This window comes from Diospyros lotus, chromosome 9, assembly GCF_014633365.1.
Source record: "Diospyros lotus cultivar Yz01 chromosome 9, ASM1463336v1, whole genome shotgun sequence".
Classification (NCBI taxonomy): domain Eukaryota; kingdom Viridiplantae; phylum Streptophyta; class Magnoliopsida; order Ericales; family Ebenaceae; genus Diospyros; species Diospyros lotus.
Window position 1 is genome coordinate 2909706 of NC_068346.1, and position 25494 is coordinate 2935199.

Consider the following 25494-nt stretch of genomic DNA (forward strand, 5'->3'; position numbering starts at 1 on the left):
TACCCCCAATTTTGATAATGATATAAATATAACTGTAATGGTGTGTAGGCTGGGCAGCAAGTGAAGGCTAAAGCACAGGAGGCCACTGAAGCAGTTAAGAATGCCACAAACACTAACAATTGATGAAGGCTTCAGAGAGAGAGAGAGAGAGAGAGAGATATGATGGATCCATTGATCAGTCTATCCCTTCCCACCCACCAACCCATTACTCTTTTCTTTATTTATTTTTATTTTTCTCCTCATTGGGAGCTCAGCTAGTTGTTTAATTAATTGGTTTCTTTAGAGCTCTCTCTATCCTGGGAGATTTGATCTTAGTAAACCTAATATGTGATGTTTCTGGCTTCTGTTTTTCATTCTCATTAAAGAAAATTGACCCAAAAAAGCACCCGAAAGGATGAAGTTACTAAACTATTCTTGAAAACAACAAATCATAGCATGCCACGTTTTCTTATTATTGTGTGTCTCTTGCTTAGATAGTGTTTGTTAAAATGAATAAGGTAAGGGAGTATCAAAATAAAGTCGGAATGGTTTTCGAATCAAGATATGAAATAATCAAGATAAAATTATGAAACATTACAAAAATTTTATCAAATTGTTTGTTAAATTCTTTGGAATACATTAGAGGACACAAAAGTCATTTTTTTCTTATATGTAGGGATCAAGATATGCTTATATTGAGGGAGAGGAGAGAGATAAATATTTTGAAAAATCAAGATAAGAGGTCATTAATGATTTTTTTCAAGAATAATCAGATAAACTTAACAAATATATTGGAAATTATAGAAGTCTGTGATGGATCTCATATGTTGACTTTTCCATCTCATATCTTGATTAACAAACACACCTTAAAAGATAAGTTAATAAAATTCAATTCTCATGTTTGAATCACAAAAAATCTAAGCATAAATCCAAAAGATTCATTGTTACCTTAATTCAGGCTGATAAATTCTTTCCAAGATAATCGAGGCTGGAAATTTTAGAAATGATTTCAAGTATCTCGGCTCACATTGCCTATAAAAGAGTCAAAATCTCCACATGGATGTTTAGTATAAGAGAAGTTTTTAAATTTCTATAAATATTAGATTGGGAATCTATACTTTCATGTTTAGTATAATTTTTTTTTAAAAAATTTGAAAAATAATATTTTCATAATTTATTTTTAATCAATTTTCTCACAAAAAGATTTCGATAATGGGTTCGGAAAATCTTGGATTTCCATGCACTTGAAAAAAAATTAACCAATAAAAAGACTAAAATATTTCCTACCATCTTATAATCCCATAGTCTTTTTACGATTATTTTTACTATAACTTCATTCTTACAAACATATATATATATATATTCATATAAATATATAAAATGTGTATATATATACACACATATATACATAATATATAAAAAAAATGACGTTTTTTGACTTGCTAAAAGATTGTGGGTTCCAATATTTTATAAAAAATGCTATTGGTACACCTTTGTGTATACTTTGGGCTATATAAAGGTGTACCAATGACAAAAAAATCTCTCATGAGACGCATGTGAGGCGCAGGGTAGCGGTGTTTAAAAAAATCGGTGCATCGCAGAAACCGACCAAACCAAATCGAATCGGTCGATTTTTTTTTTTTTTTTTTTTGCGGTCCAAAACGGTTTGGTGGTTATACAAATCGCATGGTTGGCGGTTTGTATGGTTGGCGGTTTGGTTTAAAACCAAACCGCTCAAGAAAATATAAAAAAAATATATAATTATAAAAATCACCCCTACAACTCTTATTATTATAAAAATTTTATAATAATATATAACAAGTTTATAATAATATATAACTATTATAATTGCCAACAGATTATAATAGTTTATAATAATATACAATTATTCTTTCCAATATTTTTATACTATATTATATGTTGTTAATAGTTATTTTCAAACCGCGGTAAACCGCACCAAAATCAAACCGCGGTTTGGTTTGATCAGAAAATCGCACTAGCGGTTTGCCTTGCTGAAAATGGTTCAGACTGGCCAAACCGCACCATGAACACCCCTAGCGCAGGGTATTTTGGTAATAATACTCCCTTATCTAGCCCAAGATATACAAAATAATTGTTTATCTAGCATGATTCATATTTTATATACTAGAAGGAATTTATAATTTTTAAACAAAAAATTAAATAAGGGTAATTTTGAAAAAATAACATGAATTTCCAAGAATAAGAATGTAAATTTTTCAAAAAAAGATACCCAACATTCCTAAGAATGTTTAAAACTAATCTAATATAGAATTGTATAAATCCTAAAAATTAAAGATTTCTAAAAGTATTTTTCAGAATCATGAATTCCATAAATTTAAAAATTTCTTCTATACCAAATGTCTTATACAAGTAAATAATTTCACTCATAAGTGCTCACAATGAACTTGTTTATATCTTTTACTAACTTGAGTATCATAAGCTATATTAGGAGAAATTAACCTCGCTTTTCTTGTAAGTGCTCATATCAAGACAAATTTTGATAATCGATCCCAATATCATCATAAACATATTTAGAAACTATATATTTAGGTAGTGCTTGTTAACTAATATATAAATTAATAAAAGTGAGATATGAAAAGTATTCTAGATAAAAATAGTTTATATTGTATTTATTAAATTTATCTAATTTCTTTTACAAAAGAAGTCACGTGACTATTTATCTTAGTTTTTTCAAATAAATTTATCTCTCCCCCTCTAGATAAATTTATCTTGGTTCTTACAGATAAGGAAAAATGACACGTGTGTTCTCTAGTGCATTCTAAAAAATTTAATAAAAAATTTGGAATACTTTTTAGACTTATTTTGATCATTCCATATCTTAATTCGAAAAGTATTCTAATCTTATCTTAATATAATTTTATCTTACTTATTTTAATAAATATTACCTTAATCAGGAAAATAACTTTTATTTTTTTAGATAGTATTTGTTAATCAATATATAAATAGAGAAAAGTGGGATATAGAAAGTATTTTGGACAAAAGTACTTTTTACTATGTTTGTTAAATTTATCTGAAAAGAACTTATGTGACTTCTTATTTTAAATTTTTAAAATAAATTTATTTTTTTAATTTAAATAAATTATTTTAAATTTTACAAATAAATTATCTTACTTATTTTCACAGACAATATCTTAAAAAATACTTCACAAACTAATTAATGTGCTTATTGTGAAACTAATTTGCTTAGACAAGTCTCTAAACACTTTCTTAACGCTATCTTCCTTTCTAAAAAGTCATTTTTATCCCTGAGTACAAAGAGACAAAAGTGTCGCATAATGGGAGAACTCAATTGGATTGGCCGATGAATTACATTAAATAGCCACTTGTGAAGTTAGAAACTTGTCATTTTCTTAGGCCCCCGGCCTTCTTATCTAGCAATTAGCAAACAATTGTCGCAAATTAAGTGGCTTTGTCACAAGGGTTCCAATTTTATATTTTCTTCCATGTTCGTTGGGTTGCTTTCAATTTATTTTTTATTTTCTATTTTTTTCTCTCTTCTATCTCCATAATTATTGGACTTTCGTCAACTCTCAAAAAAAATCTAAGAGCCGTTGGTGACTCCATCAAATGGGATCGACACGAGTTTGACAACACTTTTAGAAATTAAGTCACCGACTAAGATTGTTAAAGGTAAGGTGGGAGGGTAGAGAAGTGAAAAAAATTACGATAAAATAAAAAATGCGAAAACACATTTTTGTTGGTTTTAATTTTTGATTAAGAAAAGTAAAAAATTTTAGAACAACTTTTAGAATGAAAAGATGCATTCAATGATTTTTTCTTATTTTCATTAATTAAAAAATAAATAAAAACTAAAATAAAAAAACCCTAACAAAAGAATAATGGTAAATCAGTTGGAAATTTTGATTTTTTTTTTTTATTAAGCCTTTGCATAAAAGTGACAAATTGGAGAAATATCCAAAGTATTCATCAATTAAAAGAGACATAATCAAAGTCTAAATTAAGCTAAGCATAAGATCTTGGACTCAAGGGCAAGCATAATATCTTTTGAGGGTAAAAAGCTCTACCCAAGGAAATTGGCTCGGGCCCAAACCCACATTACATTGTTAGTCGAAAAATTTCACTCCACGAACAATATTTGATCATTTACGTGATCTAATCCTAATCCTTTTCAACTCTATTAGGAGTCTATATAAAGATATACTTTTTTAAAGAGTCAAATACTTCATAAATTAAGCATTAATTACATTATTACTGCATCATTCTTGAATTCAATGATTAGTTTGAGCATTAGAGTTACAAGTATAGTTCAAGCTCAAGTCGGAATAAATACTAGAAATGTCTCGAAATTAAGAGTGCGTTTAATTATAAGTATAAAATTTGCACGAAAAAAAAATATTTTCTAAGTAATTGAATTGTTTAGAATTAAATTATAGGAAAAATATTAATTGAAGGTGTTTGATTAGATTAATTTTTTACCTAGAAATTGTTGTACATTTTCAATTTTTTATGTTTGATTGTCATTATTTTTTATGAAAATAATCACAAACACATACAGATAATCAATAATCAAATATATAAATTAATAATTAATTACATAAAATAATCAAATATATGTATATTCAAAAAATAAATTAAATATATATGCACAAAATATTCAAAAAATAAATCAAATATACATAAACAAATATACATACACCTAGCCACTGCAAATTGCCGCCCAGCCATAGTCGTCGTCGTCGTTCAGCCACAATCGTTGCCATTCTCCAGTCATCACCCACAGCTTCGTCGTTGTTGATGGTCGCTCTGCAAATCATCGCTACCACTACCATCACTAATATCACAGTCAGTGCCATTCTCTAGTCACCGCTTGCTCACACCTTTGTCGTCGCTACAAGTTTCCGATGATGGGTGATGGTGGAAATAAAAGACCATCTCGTGGGTGGATATTTTCATTTTTAAGGAAAATGAAATTTACTTTCCATGAAAAAATTAATTTTAGCAAAAGTGAAAAAAAGAGAATCACGTGATCATAATTTAAATATTTTTTATAAAAAATTTCACCAACCAAACACCTTAAAAACTAAAATTTGAGTAAAAAATAATTATTTTTCATGAAAAAAAAATGCTAATCAAACGGACCAGGGTGACACTATCACATCTAATGAAATGAAAATGTCTCGAAGGCGACGGGTCTATTGGGTCACACATAATTGTGGGCCCGGACAGGGGGTAAAACGGGAAGATTATCACAATACGTTGTCCAAAGGGCACGTTTAGTGGGTCCCTCTGCTTGGATAAGCAAAAGGCCACTATCCGATTAAAGTCACACTCCAAATTCTTCTTTCCCGGTTCGGTTGCTTGCGTCGACGCCCATGCATCTTTGTTGTAATGTAATTTACCAAAATACCCCCCGTTACTCGAGATCTCAATTGCGCTCCTCTCTCTCTCTTTCTCGGCATAAATGGTATGAAAATTAGAAAGGCTCAAGATATAAGAAAGGGTATTTTTGTAACTTCACATGACTACAACTTTACACTGTTGAAGTGCATTTCTCTTCTATAAATGCCCATAGACAGCCAACCACCCGAGAGAGAGAGAGAGAGAGAGAGAGGAAGAGGCACCCAAAAATGAGGCCACCCGCCACCACTACCAAGGCCGCAGACGGCGAACTTCCCCATTGGAGCTCAACACCCATGCCTTACCTCTTTGGCGGGCTGGCTCTGGTGCTGGTACTCATTTCTTTTGCATTGCTAGTTCTGGCTTGCTCCTACAAGAAGTCCCCTCCGTCAAATTCGTCCGGCAGAGGCAGCGGCAGGGCCGGCTGCCGACGACAGAAACCAGCCTGCGAAGCCCCGCAGGAACGGCTGCCGGAAACAGAGCCGAAGATCGTCGTGATCATGGCCGGAGACGAGAATCCGACGTACCTGGCGAAGCCCAGCTCTTCTCCTGTTTAGGCTTTTGATGTTCTGATATTTTACCACAATAATTCTTTCATCCCACTTCTGGGTTAGGCTTCGTTTGTATTAGATTAATAGAAAATTTGTATTGTATATTGAAGAATATAAACAAAATGAATTTAAAATTTAAATTTAACTGACATCAAGACATATTTATAATTAAAATTTTATTTATTTTTTTACTCATATTCTGATCAGACTATATATTTATATAAATCTTTATATATATATATATAAGTGATAAATTTATAAATAAATATCTAATATATTAGAATTATTGCAACAATATAAAATATTAATAATGGGCATTTTATATAAAAATATGAGAGCTGACTAATTTGAATAGAGAGTGTGGAAAGAAAGTTAATTTGATCCTTAGATGGGGGGGAGAAAGTTTTAAGGAGAAGTTGGAATCAATTGCTTGAGTGGAGAAATTGCTCGTGGGAATAGGCAGGCCATATTCCCCGCCCCTCTCTCTCCTTCTGCCACGTGTCATGTCACGGATAGAGGTGTAATTAAGAGAGATTATATGCCAACCCATTTTTGGGGCCGTCCCACGTTGAGTGAGCCATGGGGTGCCCCAAACTCAAATAGCGTTCAAATGCCTAACCCAATTTGATATCTCTAATAATGAGATCTTGTCATAAAAATATATCATTGTTATTTGATAAAAAAAAAAAAAAAAAAGAAGAAAAATAATTTGATATTTGATTTCCAATTCCACGTCATCGTCAACTAGTGGCAGACGTGTCAAATCAAAGTCCACCTTATTAATTGTGTATAAACGAAAAAAACAAATAAAAGGATATTTCTTAAAGAAGTAAGAAATAGAAATACAAGAAAATACATAAATAAAAATATTATAGGAGATTTTTTTGTAAATATAATTTTTAATATAAAAAATTGTAAAAAAATAATTATTCAATTCCAATGTAAACATAAATTTTATAATGCACTTAAACAATGAAAACTAATTCTAGAAAAAAAAATAAAAAAATTGATTTAAAAACGAAAAAAATTCCATCTTTAAGGAAATGTGTTTTTTTAAATCGAAAACGTATTTTTAATATTTTTTAATATTGTGAAATAATTTTAAAACATTTTTAAAATTGTAAAAATATCTCGAAAACACTTGTTGACAATTTTTGATATTTCAGAAATGAAAAGTTTTTAAAAATATTGAATCGACGGTAAGACACTTAAAAGAGATTTTCCCATCATTAAGGTCATTTTTGTCTTTTAAAAATTTTATTTGAATTTTTATTAAAAATAGCTCCAATAATAAAGAACTACCACTCTGGAGAAATAGGCTCGAGTTTGACATTTATAATGATATTTTATATCGATATTTTATATATATATATATATTAATATAATATAAAATTTAAATGACACAAATGTGAGAGCTAACAAAGTAAGTGTTGGTTGGTGTGGACAAGAAAACAGCCATTTGGAAAACAGTTTGCAGAGCGATGGCATTGGGTTGGTGGATGCGGCGGCTCGGATACGCACTAAAATGGTTGAATTGAAATAACGTTGACGCCGGCGTTTGGCTGTAACTATGTTGGGACGGTGAGAACTGAGAAGCTTCTTGGAGTTGGGGGTTTAGTGATCACATATGAATATGATTCAAACGAACACGGCATTATTATGTGCATCATTTTCTTGTGGATATATGTGTGTATATATACACACACGTGTGTACTGTACGTATTGGTAAATTATGAAAAATATTATTAATTAATATTTTATCTCTGTTTTCTTGTTTCAATTTCAACAGAAAATTAGAGAAAAATGAAAAATGAGTTCATTTCTATTAAATATAAAATTAGTTTTAAACTTCAAATATCAATAAAATATGTCCAAAATCATGTAAAAGAATAGATATGGAGATCAATTAGTAAGGAAGGAGGTGAATGATTAGGGTGACATGACGAAGAAATATAGAGATCAATAAGTAATTCGTATAACACAAAATGAATTTTAAATAACATAAAAAAAAAAAACCTTAGAAACACTTTAAGATTGAAACCTAAGTTAAAAGGAAGATCACAAGGGTTGGTCACCTTAGTCCACAACCCAAACAAGTCCTAAGGCGAGCCTGGGCCAAGCCTACACCTATAGCTAGTTGTCTCATCTTGATCTTTCAGTCCACCTTTATAAAAAGAAGGTATTTACATATATTAGGTAAATAAAAAATATTTACATATATTAGGACATATATTGAGCGATCGAACAAGTAATATGTCAGTATTAATTTGGTGGGTCATGAGTTTGATTCTCGTCTTATGCAGTGAGTTGAAACCTCACATTTCCGATTTACTTTTCCTAACATAATCGAGAGTACGAGCACCGTATATTTACTTTTCCTAATATTTCACACTTGCGATTTATTTTGTTCGACGATTGTGCAAAAATAATCATCCTAAATATTTCAAAATCTATATATAACATTTATTATTATATTATTAGCCCATTTCAGAGTTGAGATTTACTAGAATCTAATAAGAAATTTGACTTGGCTTTTATTTTTTGCAAGAAGAAGAGTCCATTTAAGAGAAGCTTGAGTTTAAAGATTAGTTAAGACAACCTTAAAATTGTAAAGAATCCGAAGTGAACCCAACTATACTATATTATGAATCCAATCGCGATCAACTCTAAAACGCTCCTAAACAGCATACATTACAACATGAAAGCTCATAGAATTTTCAATTTTTGTTTGTTTGTTTCGTTTTGCACTTCCAAACTCAGCTCAATCTGATTATGGCGAAAACAGTTTGTCGAGCGTTGAATAGAAACCGTAATCGCGAAATGGTTTCTTTCCCCTCCAAAAACTCCAATTTCAAAAGGTACTACTAAGCATTTTCAAATAGCTTACTTGAAAATGATTCCTAGCTATGGTTTCCCTTCTGTTTGGCTGCTTAGAATCCGCTGGAAAGCTATCCAAACGAGGAAATTCCGGATCGACAAATTTGATTTTTCATGAAAACCTCGTAGTTCAACTTGTCAATTCACACAATGGCTTCGTGATTTTGCCGTATTTCATCTCCTATGCCGAGTCCCAACTGTCTACTGATTTTGATGCGAGGTCATAGAACTAGCACAAAATCATGTAACTGCATATAATGTACATGTATGTAATCTATTGCCGTGAAACAAACTTAATTATCTGCTGAGGCTTGGTTTGCAGATAAGTATCTTCGATTTGTATCAATTTTTGAAAGCCTAAGATGTTGCGAAACTTAATTGTAATGCATTCTGTTGCTAAACCTAATTGCTGCATTTTTAGACTGTAAATCTAAAAGAAAACTGAGTTCTATCCCGTACTATCGTTGTTTTTTTTTTTTTTTTTACTGTACTGATTGCTTTTATCTCATTGCAAGCTTTATCTTCTGCTAGAAATTCATAGTTGTCACTTGATGGGTTGTCCCTATGTTGCACTCCTCCTCGGTGCAAGTCAAGAACCCTTTTGAAACTGTTATCCTGATGTGAAATGGGAATTGTTGAAACATAGCAAGAGGAACTTAACAAAATAAGAAATAAAAATGAGGATGCACATCTAGAAAATAAATTTGATTTCTCCCCAATCATCCATGTAAGTGCTATGTTCTATCTTTTTCACAAAAAGTATGCATCATCATGGCATCCGTATGCTACTTCTGTTCAGTTCACATAAGAATAGAACTGAGTTGGCTTATCAGCAAGAATTGTTTGCTTCTTATTAACTAACTCCCTGACTTCAATTTATGATATAGAATCTCTAGTCACTACACCCTGGTGCACATCCCTAATTGAACTGTGATTCTGCAAAATTTATCTACAATTCTTGGCTCATTAACATAAGTTTAAAGAATTTATCCTTCGTATTCCTAGGCAAAAGGCCAATTATCCGAGCGATTATCCCCTTCACATGTTACAGATCACAATACTCTCTGCTAAACAACACATGCCCTCGCAAGTACTACTTCTTTAGAGAAGCTCAAACTACAATGAAGGTCTTATGCCTGTATGTGTGATTGGATTCTTGCTTACCTTCTTGTTGTTCACCAAAAAATTATTTTCTTTTATTTTGTCTTGATCACCATATCCCAGAATGACTCAGTTCTTCATGCCACAGTTGAACTAATAGGAGTGCTGTATACATATTAGAATTTTAGTTATTGTGCTTTCACATGCTGTTATTGCTTCTGATTATTAGTAGTCTGATTGATGTAATTACTATTTCTCATTGCCTGGTATGGCAATTTCAACACAATTATAAAACAAAAAGTGCAAGGTTTTGTTCCTTATTGATAGACTGGTATCCTATGTGATGCTAAGTATATATTGGCATAACATCTTACGCATTGTTAGAACAAAGCATGCAGTATTGCAGATGTAACACCCCAAGTTTAGAAGTCCTAAACCTAGATGTGTTAGCATTCACTTCACTTTAAATGCGGAAATAAAATAAATTCGTTTTCAGCTTATCTCTTTTTATTATCTATATTTACCACCATATATATATATATATATATTATAAAATTCTACAGAAATTTCGGCAGTCTCCCCTGTAAATTGGACTTAGCCAACCTGTAGAGAGACACCGCATCCACAACACAACTAAAGACACCTAATCACCTAAAATTGCCTCACCTTTGACTCAGTTGACCAGAAAGAATACAAAATTTCAGTCGAGTCCGGATTGTGAACGAAGCTTTGAGGAGTTAAAGAAACGGTTGACAACTGCGCTTATCTTAACAATTCCACAAGGTAATGAGGGGTTTGTTATCTACAATGACGCTTCTAAGAAAGGGCTCCGTTGTGTTCTTATGCAACATGGCAAGGTGGTTGCCTACACCTCTAGGCAACTGAAGGAGTATGAGAAGAACTACCCAACTCATGATCTCGAGTTGGCAGTTGTTGTCTTTGCATTAAAAATTTGGAGGCACTACCTTTACAGGGTCAGGTGTGAGATTTACATTGATCATAAGAGCCTCAAGTACTTCTTCACACAGAAGAGTTGAACATGAGACAGCATAGATGGTTGAAACTTGAATTATTTGGTGGTAGTTGAGGTGTTGGACGAGTGTGATTAGGTGTCTTTAGTTGTGTTGTGGATGCGGTGCCCCTCTACAGGTTGGTTAAGTCCAATTTACAGGGGAGATTCTGTCGAAATTTCTGTAGAATTTTATAATATATATATGGTAAATATAGGTAATTAAAATAGATAAGCTAAAAACTAATTTATTTTATTTCTGCATTTAAAATGAAGTGAACGCTAACACATCTAAGTTTAAGACTTCTAAACTTGTGGTGTTATAGCATATATCTTAGATACAAAGCCAAAATGCAGTATAAGCTTAAAGATGTAAGAAACTCCATTCAGGAGACACAATCTGCACCTTATCATGGAGTTATTCTGGAGAAAAAGAAATGGAAGTTTAGATGTGTACTAATTACTAATGGACTTCTGTGATTGATGCTACAACCAGTTGGTGTCTGAGACAAAACTGTTTAACTAAGAGATCATTCCAAGGAAGTAGTTCCTACTGGATTCAGAATATGGAACATTATATGGGTATATAAAAAGATTTAAGGAATGAAAAAAGTGTGAGTATATTTGTTTATCTATTTACTTCATTTAATGCTTAAGAATATTGTTTATTTTATTTTTCTTAATAATTTCCAGTGCTTAGCTTGGGCTAGCTACTGCATTACAGTTAGCAAAAACAATCCCTATCTATTTTTTTATTCATGCTCTCCTTTTGGTTTCTGCCTCTAGATTTATACCATACAAAAACAGGAAGGCAAAATGACTTCTTATTCTCCTCCTATGAGTAAATACTATATTAGGTTCTGGTACTTCTCTGAAAGGATAAACTTCATAGGTTTTCATATAGATTTTTGTAGTTTCTATCGTTGATAGTAAAATTTGGTATGCTCTGCAAGAAGTTAGTTCTACATGCCATAGCTTCATGTCTGGATCTTCATTGGCGGGTCTCTTGGATATCACCATTTTGATTTTGGATAACATAATATCTCATAGGTTAAGGATTCTGTAATTAAAAAAAAAAAACGATTGGATGTTTTTGGTTAAGATTAGAGCATGCACTTCTAAGAGATGTTGAATGACCAATCATCTATTGTCAGTTCATGAAAAATATGCATACATGGACAATGTGCATATTTTTGTATGCTGCAGGAACTCTAATCATTGTAAAGTTTTGTCACAAGAGCCACTTCAGGTGATTTTGCTTTATCCTATATTTGTACTTGGACAAACTATCCTCCCAATATTAATAGCGTGAGTAATTGCCAACTCAGTGAGTTTGCTAGAACAATAAAAGTGGGCTATGCCATATTTCTGAGCATATCAAGCCAAGCTCTCCTGGAAGGCCATAAGTACTTAGGATCTTAGTGGATGAAGTTATAACATCTGTTTCTTCTTTGAAGTTTTGTATAATGACCCTACAAGTCCATGCATCACCATTCACTCATCTATCCCCCTGTTCAATTCTCACATAAAACATGCCATTGCTCTCTTGTCGTTTTAGTTCAATTCTTAGGATCCTATTTGAGCCGCTTCTTAAAGATATTTTTCTTGTTTTACGTTACTTTTTTGTTATTCTCTGCAGAGGAAGTTTCCTTAGTCAAAGAACATGGACTTCTAGTAGACTCAATTGGACTTCTAGTAGACTCAATAAGGAATGAATCAGAGTATATCCCAATCAGATAGGTTACTTCTGAATGTTACTCTTTTATAAATTTGGGATTCCAGCAAAGGTTTATGTGGTTGATGAAGGAAACTTATTTATGGAACGTAGAGAGCCCTGTATTCCTAATTTAGATATGCGATTCATAGTCAAGCAAGAATAAGACAAAACACACAGATGGCATCATTGCATTTTGCCTCTCTCAATCTCCCACAGCTTAAAACATGGAAAATAGTGATGGACTTAGGAAAGGAAAATTGGATAAACAATATTGTGGCCTTAAGCTGTGTTGCAGTTAATATCATCGAAATCTCCCAAAGTAGGGTAGGGACTGTTCAGCTGCATGTCAGTGAGCATCTGACGAAGTTCTGATGCTTCTTCTTTGAGCTGAGCATTCTCCTGGAGGACCCTGTCATGGGATTCTGAAACATGGTTTAGCTTATCTATGAGTTGGTGATTCTCGTTTCGCAGCCACATAACTTGTGACCAGAGCTCATCCAGGTGCTTCTGCTTGCGCATACGAGATCGGCGTGCGGACTCTCTGTTAGATATCATTCTCCGCTGCTTCCTCTCGTTGATGAGACTTAGCTGTTGGTCATCTGCTTCGTCTGAAGTTGAGTTACTGCTAAAACATGTTGGCTGTGGGTTGAATTCCTGAACTTGAGGAGTGATGTGAAGATTATATAGAGGATTAAAGGATCTGCTAAGCTGAAATGCGGTTGTGTTGTTCTGGTTCAAATCAGGATAAGGTGTATATAGATTTTGACACGAAGAAACCAGATAATGGAGTTCTGCAACCTCACTGGGCTGCATGGTTTCAAACTTTTAGGTGTGCACACCGAGACAGGGCCTGGGATTGAACGCAATGGTGGAGATCCAAGTAGAAGGAATGGTACTTCTTTTTTGGTGGAGGGAAGGTTGAGGGAAGAGGTGTTTTATAGGATGGGAAAGGTTGAAATGGCCCCACCTCTTGCTGTTCAGGGTGGACTTGTTTTCTTTAAAGATGAGATCATTGGATTATGGTGAAGAACCATTGCCTGTATAAGTAGCCTGACATCTATGCATTCAGGAAACATGCATACATCCATTCATTTATAGGATAGTTCATGCCATGGATGATCAATATATGGTTGGTTTTATATGCATATACATGGGTACATTATCTATTATGCATGCAGGGTCATACATATATGGAAATTGAGTTGTCTTGTGGATAATCATTGTGAGACCGGGTATGAGAGAGAAGGATGGTTAGTATGGTGGAGAATACAATAATTCAGATGTAGGAAACTTTGGAGGAAGTGAGCAAGTGACTGAAATGTGGTTCGAGAAGTCAATCTTAACATTGGTCCTAATCCCAAACCAAGCCAAGCCAGTCTAAAATAATTTTTACCCTCAAAGTTGTGAGCTAACAGAATTAGTGACGTATTGAAATTGGAGAGATCCGTCTTGTGGCACCAGAGCCCTTTTTCTATAAGTGGAAAAGATTATGAGCAATTTGATGACTCACCAACCACTTTGATGAGACCCATCACAGAATAAAATAAAATTTACTTGCTTCTAAATAATTTGATTATTAGGTAAACGAAGTCCCTTCTTGTGGTAACTACAGGTTCCACTGTGCCACATCATAATAGTGGGGAAGGGTACCAAAGAACAGTAGATCAAGAGAATTATGTCTATTTTTTGCAACATTGTTTAATTGGGAAGAATGACAACATCATCTTCCAATGTGATTTCAAGTGGGTAAAACCTTGGGCGGTGTTGGGCAACAACTGCGATGTGATGTTCTACCAGATAATGTTTCCACTTAATCAAGATTCATTCTGAATTCCATATAATCAATGGAACTCTTCTGCTGGTCTTCCATTGGATTGCAAGACCAAAACAAACTCTCTCATTGAACAAACTTTAATGGATCCATCCATCCATCACCAGAAGGATGAGGAAAACTGAAACTGCGTAGCGTTAACTAGTCCTAAACACTGCCTGTATCAAATGCCAATAAGATATAGAGAGGTTAGTCCAAAGTTGCTTCTTATCCTTGAATTGAATTTGATAATGGGCACCCACAGGGATGGCTACCCATTTGTGGTCTAAAATGTCTTTTAGTTTCTTATTCCCACTTGCCTCTACGATGATATCTCTATCTCTTCCGCGGCATGCGCTGATCTTAGTAAAAAGGATGGCCTGCGAATTGAGAGCTTCATGATATTGAAAATCTTTAGCTTCTGCTTCTTGTGCTTACTTAAGTTTAAAGAAAGTTTTGTTGGTTTAGCTAAGAGCAGGAATCTTTTATAAGATAAGATGGATACCAAACCAAATTAAAAAGTCTGCTGATGACTGACTCCATATGGATACAACAGCCGTAATATACTATTATGTGTGTGTGTGTGTGTGCGCTCCTCCACATCCCCAGGAAGTGTTATTTTAGATCCCTAGTTGTAATGTAATGGTTATTAAATTAAATTTTTATAAACTAGCACACTGTAGGCAGAAAGATTTGCTTTTAATCCCAACCTCACAAGTAAACAAAAATCTAGTGGAGTGAGGGAGGGGTGGTCAGAATGGGGGAGGGAAGAGACATGAATTTACTTTGAAATGCAGTCTGCCACCACTTTGCAATATGCATTTGGATCTAGAATCCTATGGAGGTAAATGCCCCTCCCAACTCTCCATGTTGGGTCTGGCTGAGTGGACTAATTGGTCAACAACATCATAAGACAGATGTGGACCTCTCTTTCATTTCTTGTCTTCAAATTGCCCTGTTTTCCTCCTTTTTTTTCCTTTTTCCCTTTTCTATTAAAAGTCTTTTTCTTTTCATTTTCCCTCATGAGAATGGAATGGATGGTATGAAGTTTTTGATTAATGTGGTTCATACATGTATTCATCATCTTGCCTTGCCCAGTATACTGGGGAGCATACGTTGCTTTCACGTCACCCGGCGGTACACCAATTTAACATTGTATCGATCCCATCCTTCCTTTAAAGTTTAGATATTTCTACTTAGTAACTTGACATTTACCATGCATATATACATATATATGCCCACATTTAACTCACAGTTCCTAGTGCTTCCTCTTATTGTGCAGTGCAGGAACCCAACTACAGTACTACTTGGGGAATTTTTAAAATTCGGGTGATGTGGCGCCCACTGATTGATCTAAATAAACATTAAATGTTTTTACTAAACCCTAAGTGAGATCGAGAAAATCATGTTTTTCTGTCTTGCAAATTTCCTCATGATATTCTCTTCTTGATTCATCAAAACTACAAGCAGTTTTTGGGGCATATTCTTTAAATCTTTCTCCAAATATTAGGCTCTTTGATTGTGAACATTCATTCTATCAGGGAGTGTTGCATAATTTCCCCTATTTTCTCTTCAGAATTTGAGTTTCTAGAAGATCAAATGGCCATACATTAGTTCAGTTGTGACTTCATCCGATCCAGCAAACCCAAATTTAGGTTAATATCTTCACATTTTAGTTGTTCTGTCTTGACAAATGGAGCATTTGAGGCTGAATTAGGGATTGAATCTCACATATTTGTGAACAAATTACATAAAACTTGGTGACCTGATGAAGAGAAGTTATTGTTTTCTCTTTCTTTTGTTTTTTGTTTTTTTCTGAATTAGAGTGAGTTGATTGCACTTAGGAGAGAGAAAAGTTATTGCCTCATGTTGAGTAGGCAATGGTGGCTTAAGAAGAAACAAGAATATATCATAGGCACAAAATGCTAAAAAGGTTTTGTACATAAGAAAATAGCTATATTTGTTGCTTTTATATTTGAGGGTAGCTTAATTGTGATATTTGAGTATTTTTTAATGGCAACTCATATTTTCTCTCGTAAATTTTACATAAAAGCCTATCACTCCCTTGAACTTCAAATTTGACATAATAAATCCTTAACATTTATAATTTACACTTATTAACTATTTAACTTGATTTAAAATAATGAGTGAGTTATATGTGAGATGAATTGGAAAAAAAAAAAAAAAAAGAATAGAAGAAAAATTGATTAAACTGATATTTCTTTCTGCCTTTAACCGTCGTCTTTGCTCTCATCTCTCGTTGACCGATCCCTACTTTTCCTCTTTGCTCCGATCGACGACTCACGAGTCTCAACCAACCTACCATTCCCCTTCTCTGACGAACCCATTCACCCTTTCCCGTCCTTCTTGCTTTAATCGACAATTCACAAGTCGTGATCGATCCACCTTTTCTGGTTCTCTTTATTCTAATCGGCAACCCACAACCTATCTATCGGTGAATTTGTAATCTAAGAATTGCCGAGTATGATGTTTTGCTACTTTGTTTTTACATACTCAATGACACTTTTATTATACATTTAATGATGACTAAACAATTAAATAGTTAATAGCTATAAATTATAAATGTTAAATATTCAATATGTTAGATTTGAAATTCAAGGGTAATAAATTTTTTATATAAATTTTAGAAAGAAAAATATGAGTCTAGCCATTTGTTGATTATCTTTAACAATGGGATTAGTTTTGTGAATATCAACAGTGGAAAGCCCATCCATGAAACACTATCAGTAGTATTGTTATATCTGTGAATTATCATAACAGCAGGAATATAATAATCCCTAATAATATAAACGCAATCATAAGTCATATCCACATTAAATATTTAAACACCACTTAAACTACATCCTGTAGTATATTTTAAGGGCCTAAAACAAATCAAGTTCATACATGCTTATAAGCTCTACGAACAATAAATTCTATTTACTGTTACTACTAGTTCATTTTCCATTCTTTTATTGTCACACACACACACACACATATATATATAACAAATGATGTTTATGATGAACAGATGTGAAAGCAATGATTGAATTCATGTCAGCCACCTGAGGCTCCCTAGCTAGCTACCCTGGTATGCATATCTTATCTTTCCTCACCAATCATGCCCATATCTTTATTTCTTCAAATCTTTTATTCATTTCCCACTGCTATGCCCTTTGGCCTTTACCAGTTTCCTAAACCCTGAGACAGAAGAGGATCCAAAATGAACGGATGGGACGTTTAGGGAAAACGAGAAGGGCCAGGGGAATTGCCCAAATAAAATAAACGGTGAGACACTGCCCTAAAGCAACGGCCTTTTGGTCAGTCACGGAGGGCGGGCTACCCGACCCGATTTAACTCACCACCACCACCACCACCCCCCTTCCTTTTATAAGCAAACACAAGAAAAATATACCTGTCTCAATCACCATACAAAGGCGTGGGTGCCGCATGCACTATCAAAAGTTATTTCTTGGGGGAAATATCTACAAATGATAAATTCAGATACTTAAGGCAGGAAGTAACTTGATTTAATACGAACTATTTGGAAAAAAGAAGTAAATAACAAAGGTTTAAAATGCTAAATTTGAACCGATGGAATTTTAGAATGAGGTATTGAGTTCAAGTTTCTTAAACCTTATTTATTCTTTCGTCAAGTTTTAAATTATAAAAAATCCTGTAAAAAATAAAAAATTATACTCATTATTTTGTGATCCAATTATCATTTCACACGATATGACGCGGCAATAGTCAAGTCTTTTGATAGGATTTATCGTGCTAATATAGTAAAAATATCATCGATGAATGAACTTGTTTAGAATTAAGAGTGGTTTGCATTAATACTTCTCATACATAATTGAGGACATGAGCATTGAGGCTGTGCAAGGGTGGTCATCTCAATAGTGGTTTGCATCAATAAATGGTCAAATGCACAACACTTAGTAGTTTTATAATATAAAATGTAATTATAATGCATGAGTTTAGATATTCAAACTCACAATTTCATAGTTGTCATAAGATATTAATCATTATCTCTGATGCATGGAAATACCTTGGAGATGTCGTTTCACTGTTTTTGAGATGTTTTTTCATTTTGAAAACGTTAGAAATGGCTTGAAACTGTAATTTACGAAACGTTTTGGGAGCATTTTACAATTACAGAAAACTTTCAAAAACACATTTCCCATTGAAAATGTGTTTTCGGTGGCCAAATATGGTTAGAGACAGAAGCAATTCCATCTCTACCCAGCAAATATATATATATATATATATTATATTCTTCTACTCTTTTTCTCTTCGGTCTTCACTCATGTTGCTTTTAGCCTTAATTTTTGAATCCAAAGATCACCTCACCTCAAACTTTTCGTCGTCGTTTTCACTCTCACGCTTGTTGATCTCTAACTATTTCTCCTTGTTCGATGTTCATGTTGTCATAGAGTCGAGCCTCAGTAACTGAAGGGATCAAGAAAATATCCGGTGTTCTCGTCGTTGTTCCTTCTTGTTGTTGCCGCCAATTGCTTCTTGCTTGGTCCTTGTGTTGCCCTTGATTGCTCATTGTTTATGTTTGTTTGTATTATGTTTAAATTATTTTTTTATAATGTTCTATAAAAATTATATTTTCAAAAAAAATCCTATATTTTTTTTACTTACACTTTACTTTGCGTTTTCTTTTTTTACTTTTTTAAAAAAATATATCATTTCCCCATTTACGTGCAACCTAAATCACTACTACCTAAATCATGCATTTAAGAACCAGACTTCGTGTCAACACCATCCAGTAGTCTATCTTCATGCATGACCTGGCTTCTTTTTTTGCCTTTCTTCTTTTTTCTTTTTTCTTTTTTTTTCCCTTTATTTTTTCAATTCATGCTGCTGCTCATCATGGGGCTCTCAATTTTTTGTGGTACAGTCAATCATGCCGAAGGTGACCAATTGTGCACCCCACTAAGCCAACCCCAACATCTCTACTTCCTCCTAGTGATCCAATAAGTAGGGAAGGGGCTAGGGTTAGCCACCACCACTGCACAATGATTTTAATCCGACCTCTCAATTTCTTCTGCTCAGGATTTTGCCCCTCCTCTCTGGCCGGGTCTCCACACATTCATCATATGTCACTCCATATGTTTATCCACTGTCCACCCAAATGAAATAAAATGAGAAGAAAGAAAGAGACAGAGTGTTCCATTTCCCCTTTCCAAGTAAGAGCACATGCCTTGTGTGCAATCCAAATGACAAGTAGAAGTTATGTATGGTTGCTCTCCGTCTATTGGACAAGTAGAAGTTACAAGTTCATTTGCTACACTTAATGGCCTCTTCAATCCAAACGACAGTATACTACTTGTGGTTTCTTTCTTTGTTGAATGAGGGCATGGGATCAAAAAAGTATGATTAAGAGAGTACGAGCTCATCACAGGCTAGACCACCTTACTTTTCTGATATAGTAGCGTCATGTTACATACATATATATAGCACCACCCTGTATGGCTTGAACCAGTGTCCTTCAGTTGTTTAATGCTTTAACTGTTTTGTCTTATGTTTCGATCATATAATCCCACCTTGAATGAAATGCTTAGAGAATAGTGAAGTTTTGGGTTATGGGTGGTGGAGGTCAGTGTAATTCTAACTTGCACGATTGCTAAACGTGCTTACGTACTTGTAAAAAGGACTGGATCCACTAAGAACGTGGATAGTAAAGGTGTTTGGTTTGCTTTAAGCAAATGGCAATTGTTTTTGTGCGTCACCCAAACAGTTGTTTTGTTGTCGCTGTCCTTGCAATATTCTTGATTGCTTTTAGATCATAATACACACACTATTCGGCTTCGTCTATTGATCATGCAGCTACAGAACCCACTGTTTTTTTGGTTTGCTTGACGATATATCGATTGAGTCACAGGGGGGGAAAGAAGAAGAAGAGGAAGAAGAAGAAGAGGAAGAAGAAGAAGATAAGAAGAAGAAGAAGACGTAGTTCAGTTTAGCATAGGAAGAAGACAATGTGTAATGATTTAGGTGGAGGAAGAGTTCCTACTGGTGACAAACATAACCTAAAATTGTTGCTAAGAAGCTGCAGTTGTCCTTTCATTTTTTATAGTGCAAAATGGTCTGGATTGCTTTCAAACTCTTACATGGACTGCAACCTTTTGAGACATTGTTAATCCCTTAGTGCTTCTCTGTTTATTTGTATTCCTTGTTTCTAGTCTCTTTTGTCCTCTCTCTCTCTCTCTCTCTCTCTATCTCGTTAGTGCTTCTCTGTTTATTTGTATTCCTTGTTTCTAGTCTCTCTCTCTCTCTACATTAGCAAAGACAGTCATCTGTTCGTGCCCTGTGGCAATCAAGTTGCCCATGCCTTGTAGCCTGAAAGCTGTTCCACTCCAACCTTCTTTGACCAAAATTTCATGTCATGAGATAGGAGAAAATCGACTTGAAATAGGGGGTTTTAGGCAGTATCTTGAGGAAAGGAATGAAATTGTATTTGTTTATCTTAGAAAGAGACATGCATTTTAGCTTGAATAAGTTTCTCTCCTCTAAAAGCTCACTATTTTCTGTTCAAATAATCCCTGCCTGGCCCTTCCATTCAATAGTAAACCCCAATCCAACCCAAAAAGAAAAAGGGAAAACAAAACAAAGCAAAAGTTCTTTACTTTATTTTCAAGCGTCATTTGATAACAAAACCATGATAATCAAGTTCACATTATCCTAATCAATTTAGGGACGTTTGCATGGCATTCATAATATTAATTGATTTTTTAAAAATCACATTAACAATATAAATAAATTTATTTAAAAAAATATGACAAAATTTTATGTAGAACATTTTTCCTAAATCAAAACTCTTATGAGGAAAGAGCCAATTAAACAAATAGAAGTTCATTATCATTGTTGGCATAATCTAATTCAAGGATTGATGAAGCAAAAATCTTCCATCTCAACCATGAGCTGAATGGGATCAAAATCCTATTAATTTCCTTTACTTCAAAAGAATGACATATGGTAGTATATGCCTTAGAAGAGATCTTCTCTTAAGATTGAAGATAATGGTAATGCGTTCACTAGTAAACAATTTAAATTTATAATGCCTTCGATTCTCTATTACATTACAGAGAATGCTATTTTTTTTTTTTTTTTTGATAATCCAGATTTCAAGCTTTGTCTGATTAATTCTGTGGATGAGTGGCATTCTCGTCTGGTTCGCCCGTCGAATAAATTCAAATAGAATCACAGCTTATACACACATAGACCAATGTCACCATAAAGATTTGATTTCTGATATTCCCTGTAAAATTTCACATACTTTATCGTTGAGTCATGCTCATAGGGGCATGATAATTTTACTATTACGTAGTGATAAATCAAGGAAACTCTTGCTAGGCAAAAAGGAAAACAAGAAAAGAAAAAAAGAAGGTAAACAAATAAGCAAAAGCAACAGTTCTATACCACCTAGGGTGGTAGCCTACCTACATGCCTTGTATCGATATTGAGGTTTTAGATTCAAGTCCAGTCCGGTGTTCAGAGATTTGCTTAGATGCTTACTTACTGTACAGTCTATGGGTTTTAAGAGAGGAAGAGTTGATGAATTTGTCAAAGCAGAAACTTTAGTGATTTGAGTGGCATCGAATTAACTTGTTCAGGTCTTGAATTTAATTGCATTTTGGTAATTTGTTTTGTAGTTTAAGTTAATGCAATAGATATAGAAAATTTATACACAAGTTGTGTACAGACAGATATGATTTATTATCAATCACTTCTTTGAATAAAAACTGTTAAATCATCACATTATTTTAGTCATGTATTTTGTCTAAAAATTTTGTATCGATATTACATAAAATGATATATGTTAAAGTAAAAAAATAATAATAAATAATATTATATATAATAAAATTGGAAGAACACATATTAAAAATAAATATACGAGACTAGATATAAAATAGTCTTGTACATATGATTGAATGTTTAAAATAGACTTTAGTTGATCTGACCTAGTGAATTGAACACACTCTTTTATTGAAGATACCAACCATGATGCACGAAAACGTATTGGAGGTGTCATTTTAGTGTTTTGAAATATTTTCATTTTCAAAACACCAAAAAACATTTTTGGGCCGTTACATTTCAAGCTAAAATATTTATATTTATTTTTAAATTGAATAATTATTTTTTATAATATTCTATATTAACAATTATATTTACAAAAAAAACCCCTTATATATTTTTTTATTTATGCATTTTCATTTTCTATTATTTTGAGAAATGTTATTTTCCTATTTTTGTTTTGTAGTCTATCTGTTCCCCTTTTTGTTTCTAGGCAACCTAAGATACCGATATAGTCACAGGCACTGATAAATCAGCCGGATTACAAAGCCGATGAGACTTTTTTTCCCATTCAGCCGAAACTTTGGACTCATTTATCATTATTCTACCAAAATATTTGATTGAAGATACCATGAATGAGCACTTCCAGAGGGCTGTGAGCAAGTTCTACCGAGTAAGATTTTTATTCTTTTTTCCCCTTTTCCAAGGATTTGAGTGGAGTTTAGTGCCAGTCCAAATCCCCTGTTTAATGTTCATAGTTGTGTCATCACACAGTATGAAGCATTTTTATCCTCATCTAATCTTCTCTTTTTATTATGTCTTTAAGTTTGTTTCAGTGATTTGGGTTACCCCCATGTATGGACTAGAAGTTTTTATGAGAAGAGGGTCAGGGTCCATGGCAAAATCTGGTCAAAAAAAGGTTAAAAAAATGGGAAAAGAGACTTTTTAAACATGATTCGAGATATAAAGACTTTATGAAAGATAAAAAAATCATAAAAAACAATTGTTAGCAAAATAAAGTTGAAGTCAGTGATGACCGCATGTTGGCCTGAGAGTGTGCTGCTTTAAAAGGAGTGAGTGAAGAGTGTGTGTGTGTGTGTGTGTAGTGAAAACTTTAATTATCCAACTTAGAAAAATAGAGAGAATTATAAGGTTCATACAGATAAACTTGAACTCGAACTCACAACTTTAATCTCTGTTGTTTTCATGACAGTGTTTATCAATCAATCTCTACTTTGATTTATAATCCATGATAGGAGACTGGTCAAATTTTAAGCCTGCCTTGCTTTTAGTTACATAATGTGACTCTCCCCTTTATCCAGGATTGTGATCAATAAATACTGAACACAATATTAAGGCTTCATTTGTTTTGATATAACATATTTTACACACACACACACACCAAAAAAAAAAAAAAAAAAATCATTTTTCATTTTATATTCTGTTATATGGGTTGCATGTAAAAAATATTTTTAAAATATTATTATTATTGTTTTGTTGCATCTCCATTTCACTGAATACTCTCAAGTCTCACTCACAAAACCTGGTGGCAATTTCCCCTTGGTTCCCATGGCACAAGGGTTTTGGGTAACAAATAAATAAACCAACAAAAGAGGTCATCCAATAAAGGCCTCTTCCTATGTTGTCAATTTGAGAATGATTGAAGCAATAAGCCTAAGGTCCCCCCGCTTTGCCTAAAATATCCTATAATAATAGGGGAGTGTATAATGTTGGAACAAAGCCACTACTAGCTTGCAACAATTAAGGTTTTCTAGAGCAACAAGTGGCTTGGCTTGGCTTGTTTGATTGGCCCTCTCTGCACTGCAAGAGCCATTAATGAAAATGCCAAGGTTATATTCTACTTTTCTATCTCCATCTACTATGTTTAACCATATGTTTTGGCAAAGTGGGTGATGTAAATTTACAAGATTCTACTCTCTCGCTTGGGATTTGATTCACTTATGAACAAATCAATGGCCCAACCAACTAACCATAAATGTAAGTTTTTAAGTGATTCATCAATCCATTTACTCAATTGGCTGCTACTGCATGCCCATCACAATCAGAACCTTAAATAAACAATCTAGTCAAATCATAATAACAAAACCCCCACCAAAAAAAGAAATGAATATACCCCGTGGCATCTTTCATGTAACAAGATTAACATTACTAGTCCTTGATCCTATTAGAACTTTCATCTCAACAGGTATAATAGATCATCTAAATTTTAACTAAATAATCATCTATATTTTAACCATATGTTCTATAAAATCACCCCTAGAACTCTCCTTGTGATGCGGGATATGGTTTGATATAAGTGAATATAGAAGAAAAAACATTATTGACTACAAAGTTATTTTTCCTATTTTTAAACCTTATCCCTACCAACAAAAGTATCTTTACATCCCACTTTTTGAACGAAAAAAGATGCCTAACTAAGAGTTTTTGTCTCTCCCCCCCCCCCCCCCCCCCCCCCCCCCGCGGTTTAATGTCGCTATTCAAAAAATTGAAACTTTTAGAACTACTAAAATACCTTCATATTCATCTTATGATTGTTTTATTATTTCTTAAATTTTTGTGTTTTAAATTAACTTCTTAAAAATTAATTTTCAAGACTAATTCACTAAATACGTTTTTGTGAAACTATCTACTTTCAGAACAAAAAGAAAAAAAAGTTTTGAAACTACAACCAGAAACTTGAGCTCTATAGATTTCACTATTTCACTAGCATTACAACATAAAAGTTGCTTCTTTTGTGATAAAATATGACGGGATTCAAGTCATGAAAATATAAAATGTCTCTGTCTTGAGCTTTATTAAGACCAGAAGCCTTACGCTTTAGCACCCTCTTGGTCCATAACAGGAAAAATTGAAAGCCAAAAATGAACACAAACTTTTTAACCCCTTTTAACTAGCTGATGAACACAGTGTTCTTCCCCCCCCCCGGCAAGAACAAAAAGATAAAACACCACCACCGAGCTTTAATCCAACTAGGGTCTGTGATACAAAGATTTTTTTGCTTGCCGGACAAAAACAATAAAAAATAAAAATACAAAGGCTGTTATATATGTAAGTTTTTCCATTACACACACAATATTATATATAGATTGACTGTGAATTTCTACATCAACCAGAAAAGCATTTCCCCACCAAAACATAGATCATTGGCCTGGTTTCTACTCCTGCCAAGTCCTCATATTCATAAGGAGGAAAAAAGGATGATGAAGTCAGAATGATGTACCTG

General features: G+C 33.5%; 4 protein-coding genes across 6 annotated transcripts in view; 3 read left to right on the forward strand and 1 right to left on the reverse strand.

Annotated features, from left to right (window-relative positions):
* Positions 1-25494, forward strand: part of LOC127810264 (S-adenosylmethionine decarboxylase proenzyme-like) — a 32937-nt gene that overhangs the window by 3247 nt on the left and 4196 nt on the right. Inside the window, exon 4 of one of the 3 annotated variants that reach the window (XR_008025396.1) lies at positions 49-152. The exons of the other annotated variants lie outside the window; for them this stretch is intronic. The gene's annotated coding sequence lies outside the window, so the exon portion shown is untranslated. Of the gene's footprint in view, positions 1-48; positions 153-25494 lie in introns of those variants that run through there. 3 annotated transcript variants of the gene reach the window in all.
* LOC127810263 (S-adenosylmethionine decarboxylase proenzyme-like) overlaps positions 1-25494 on the forward strand; it is a 31688-nt gene that overhangs the window by 3236 nt on the left and 2958 nt on the right. The gene's annotated exons all lie outside the window — the stretch shown is intronic.
* On the forward strand, positions 5581-5981 carry LOC127810268 (protein GLUTAMINE DUMPER 4-like). The gene has a single exon (XM_052349646.1). It carries the CDS (start codon positions 5610-5612, stop codon positions 5934-5936), a length of 327 nt encoding a protein of 108 aa, XP_052205606.1. The 5' UTR covers positions 5581-5609; the 3' UTR covers positions 5937-5981.
* LOC127810266 (basic leucine zipper 43-like) lies at positions 12795-13526 on the reverse strand. Its single transcript, XM_052349644.1, has one exon. The coding sequence runs from the start codon at positions 13445-13447 to the stop codon at positions 12914-12916; it is 534 nt and encodes a 177-aa protein (XP_052205604.1). The 5' UTR covers positions 13448-13526; the 3' UTR covers positions 12795-12913.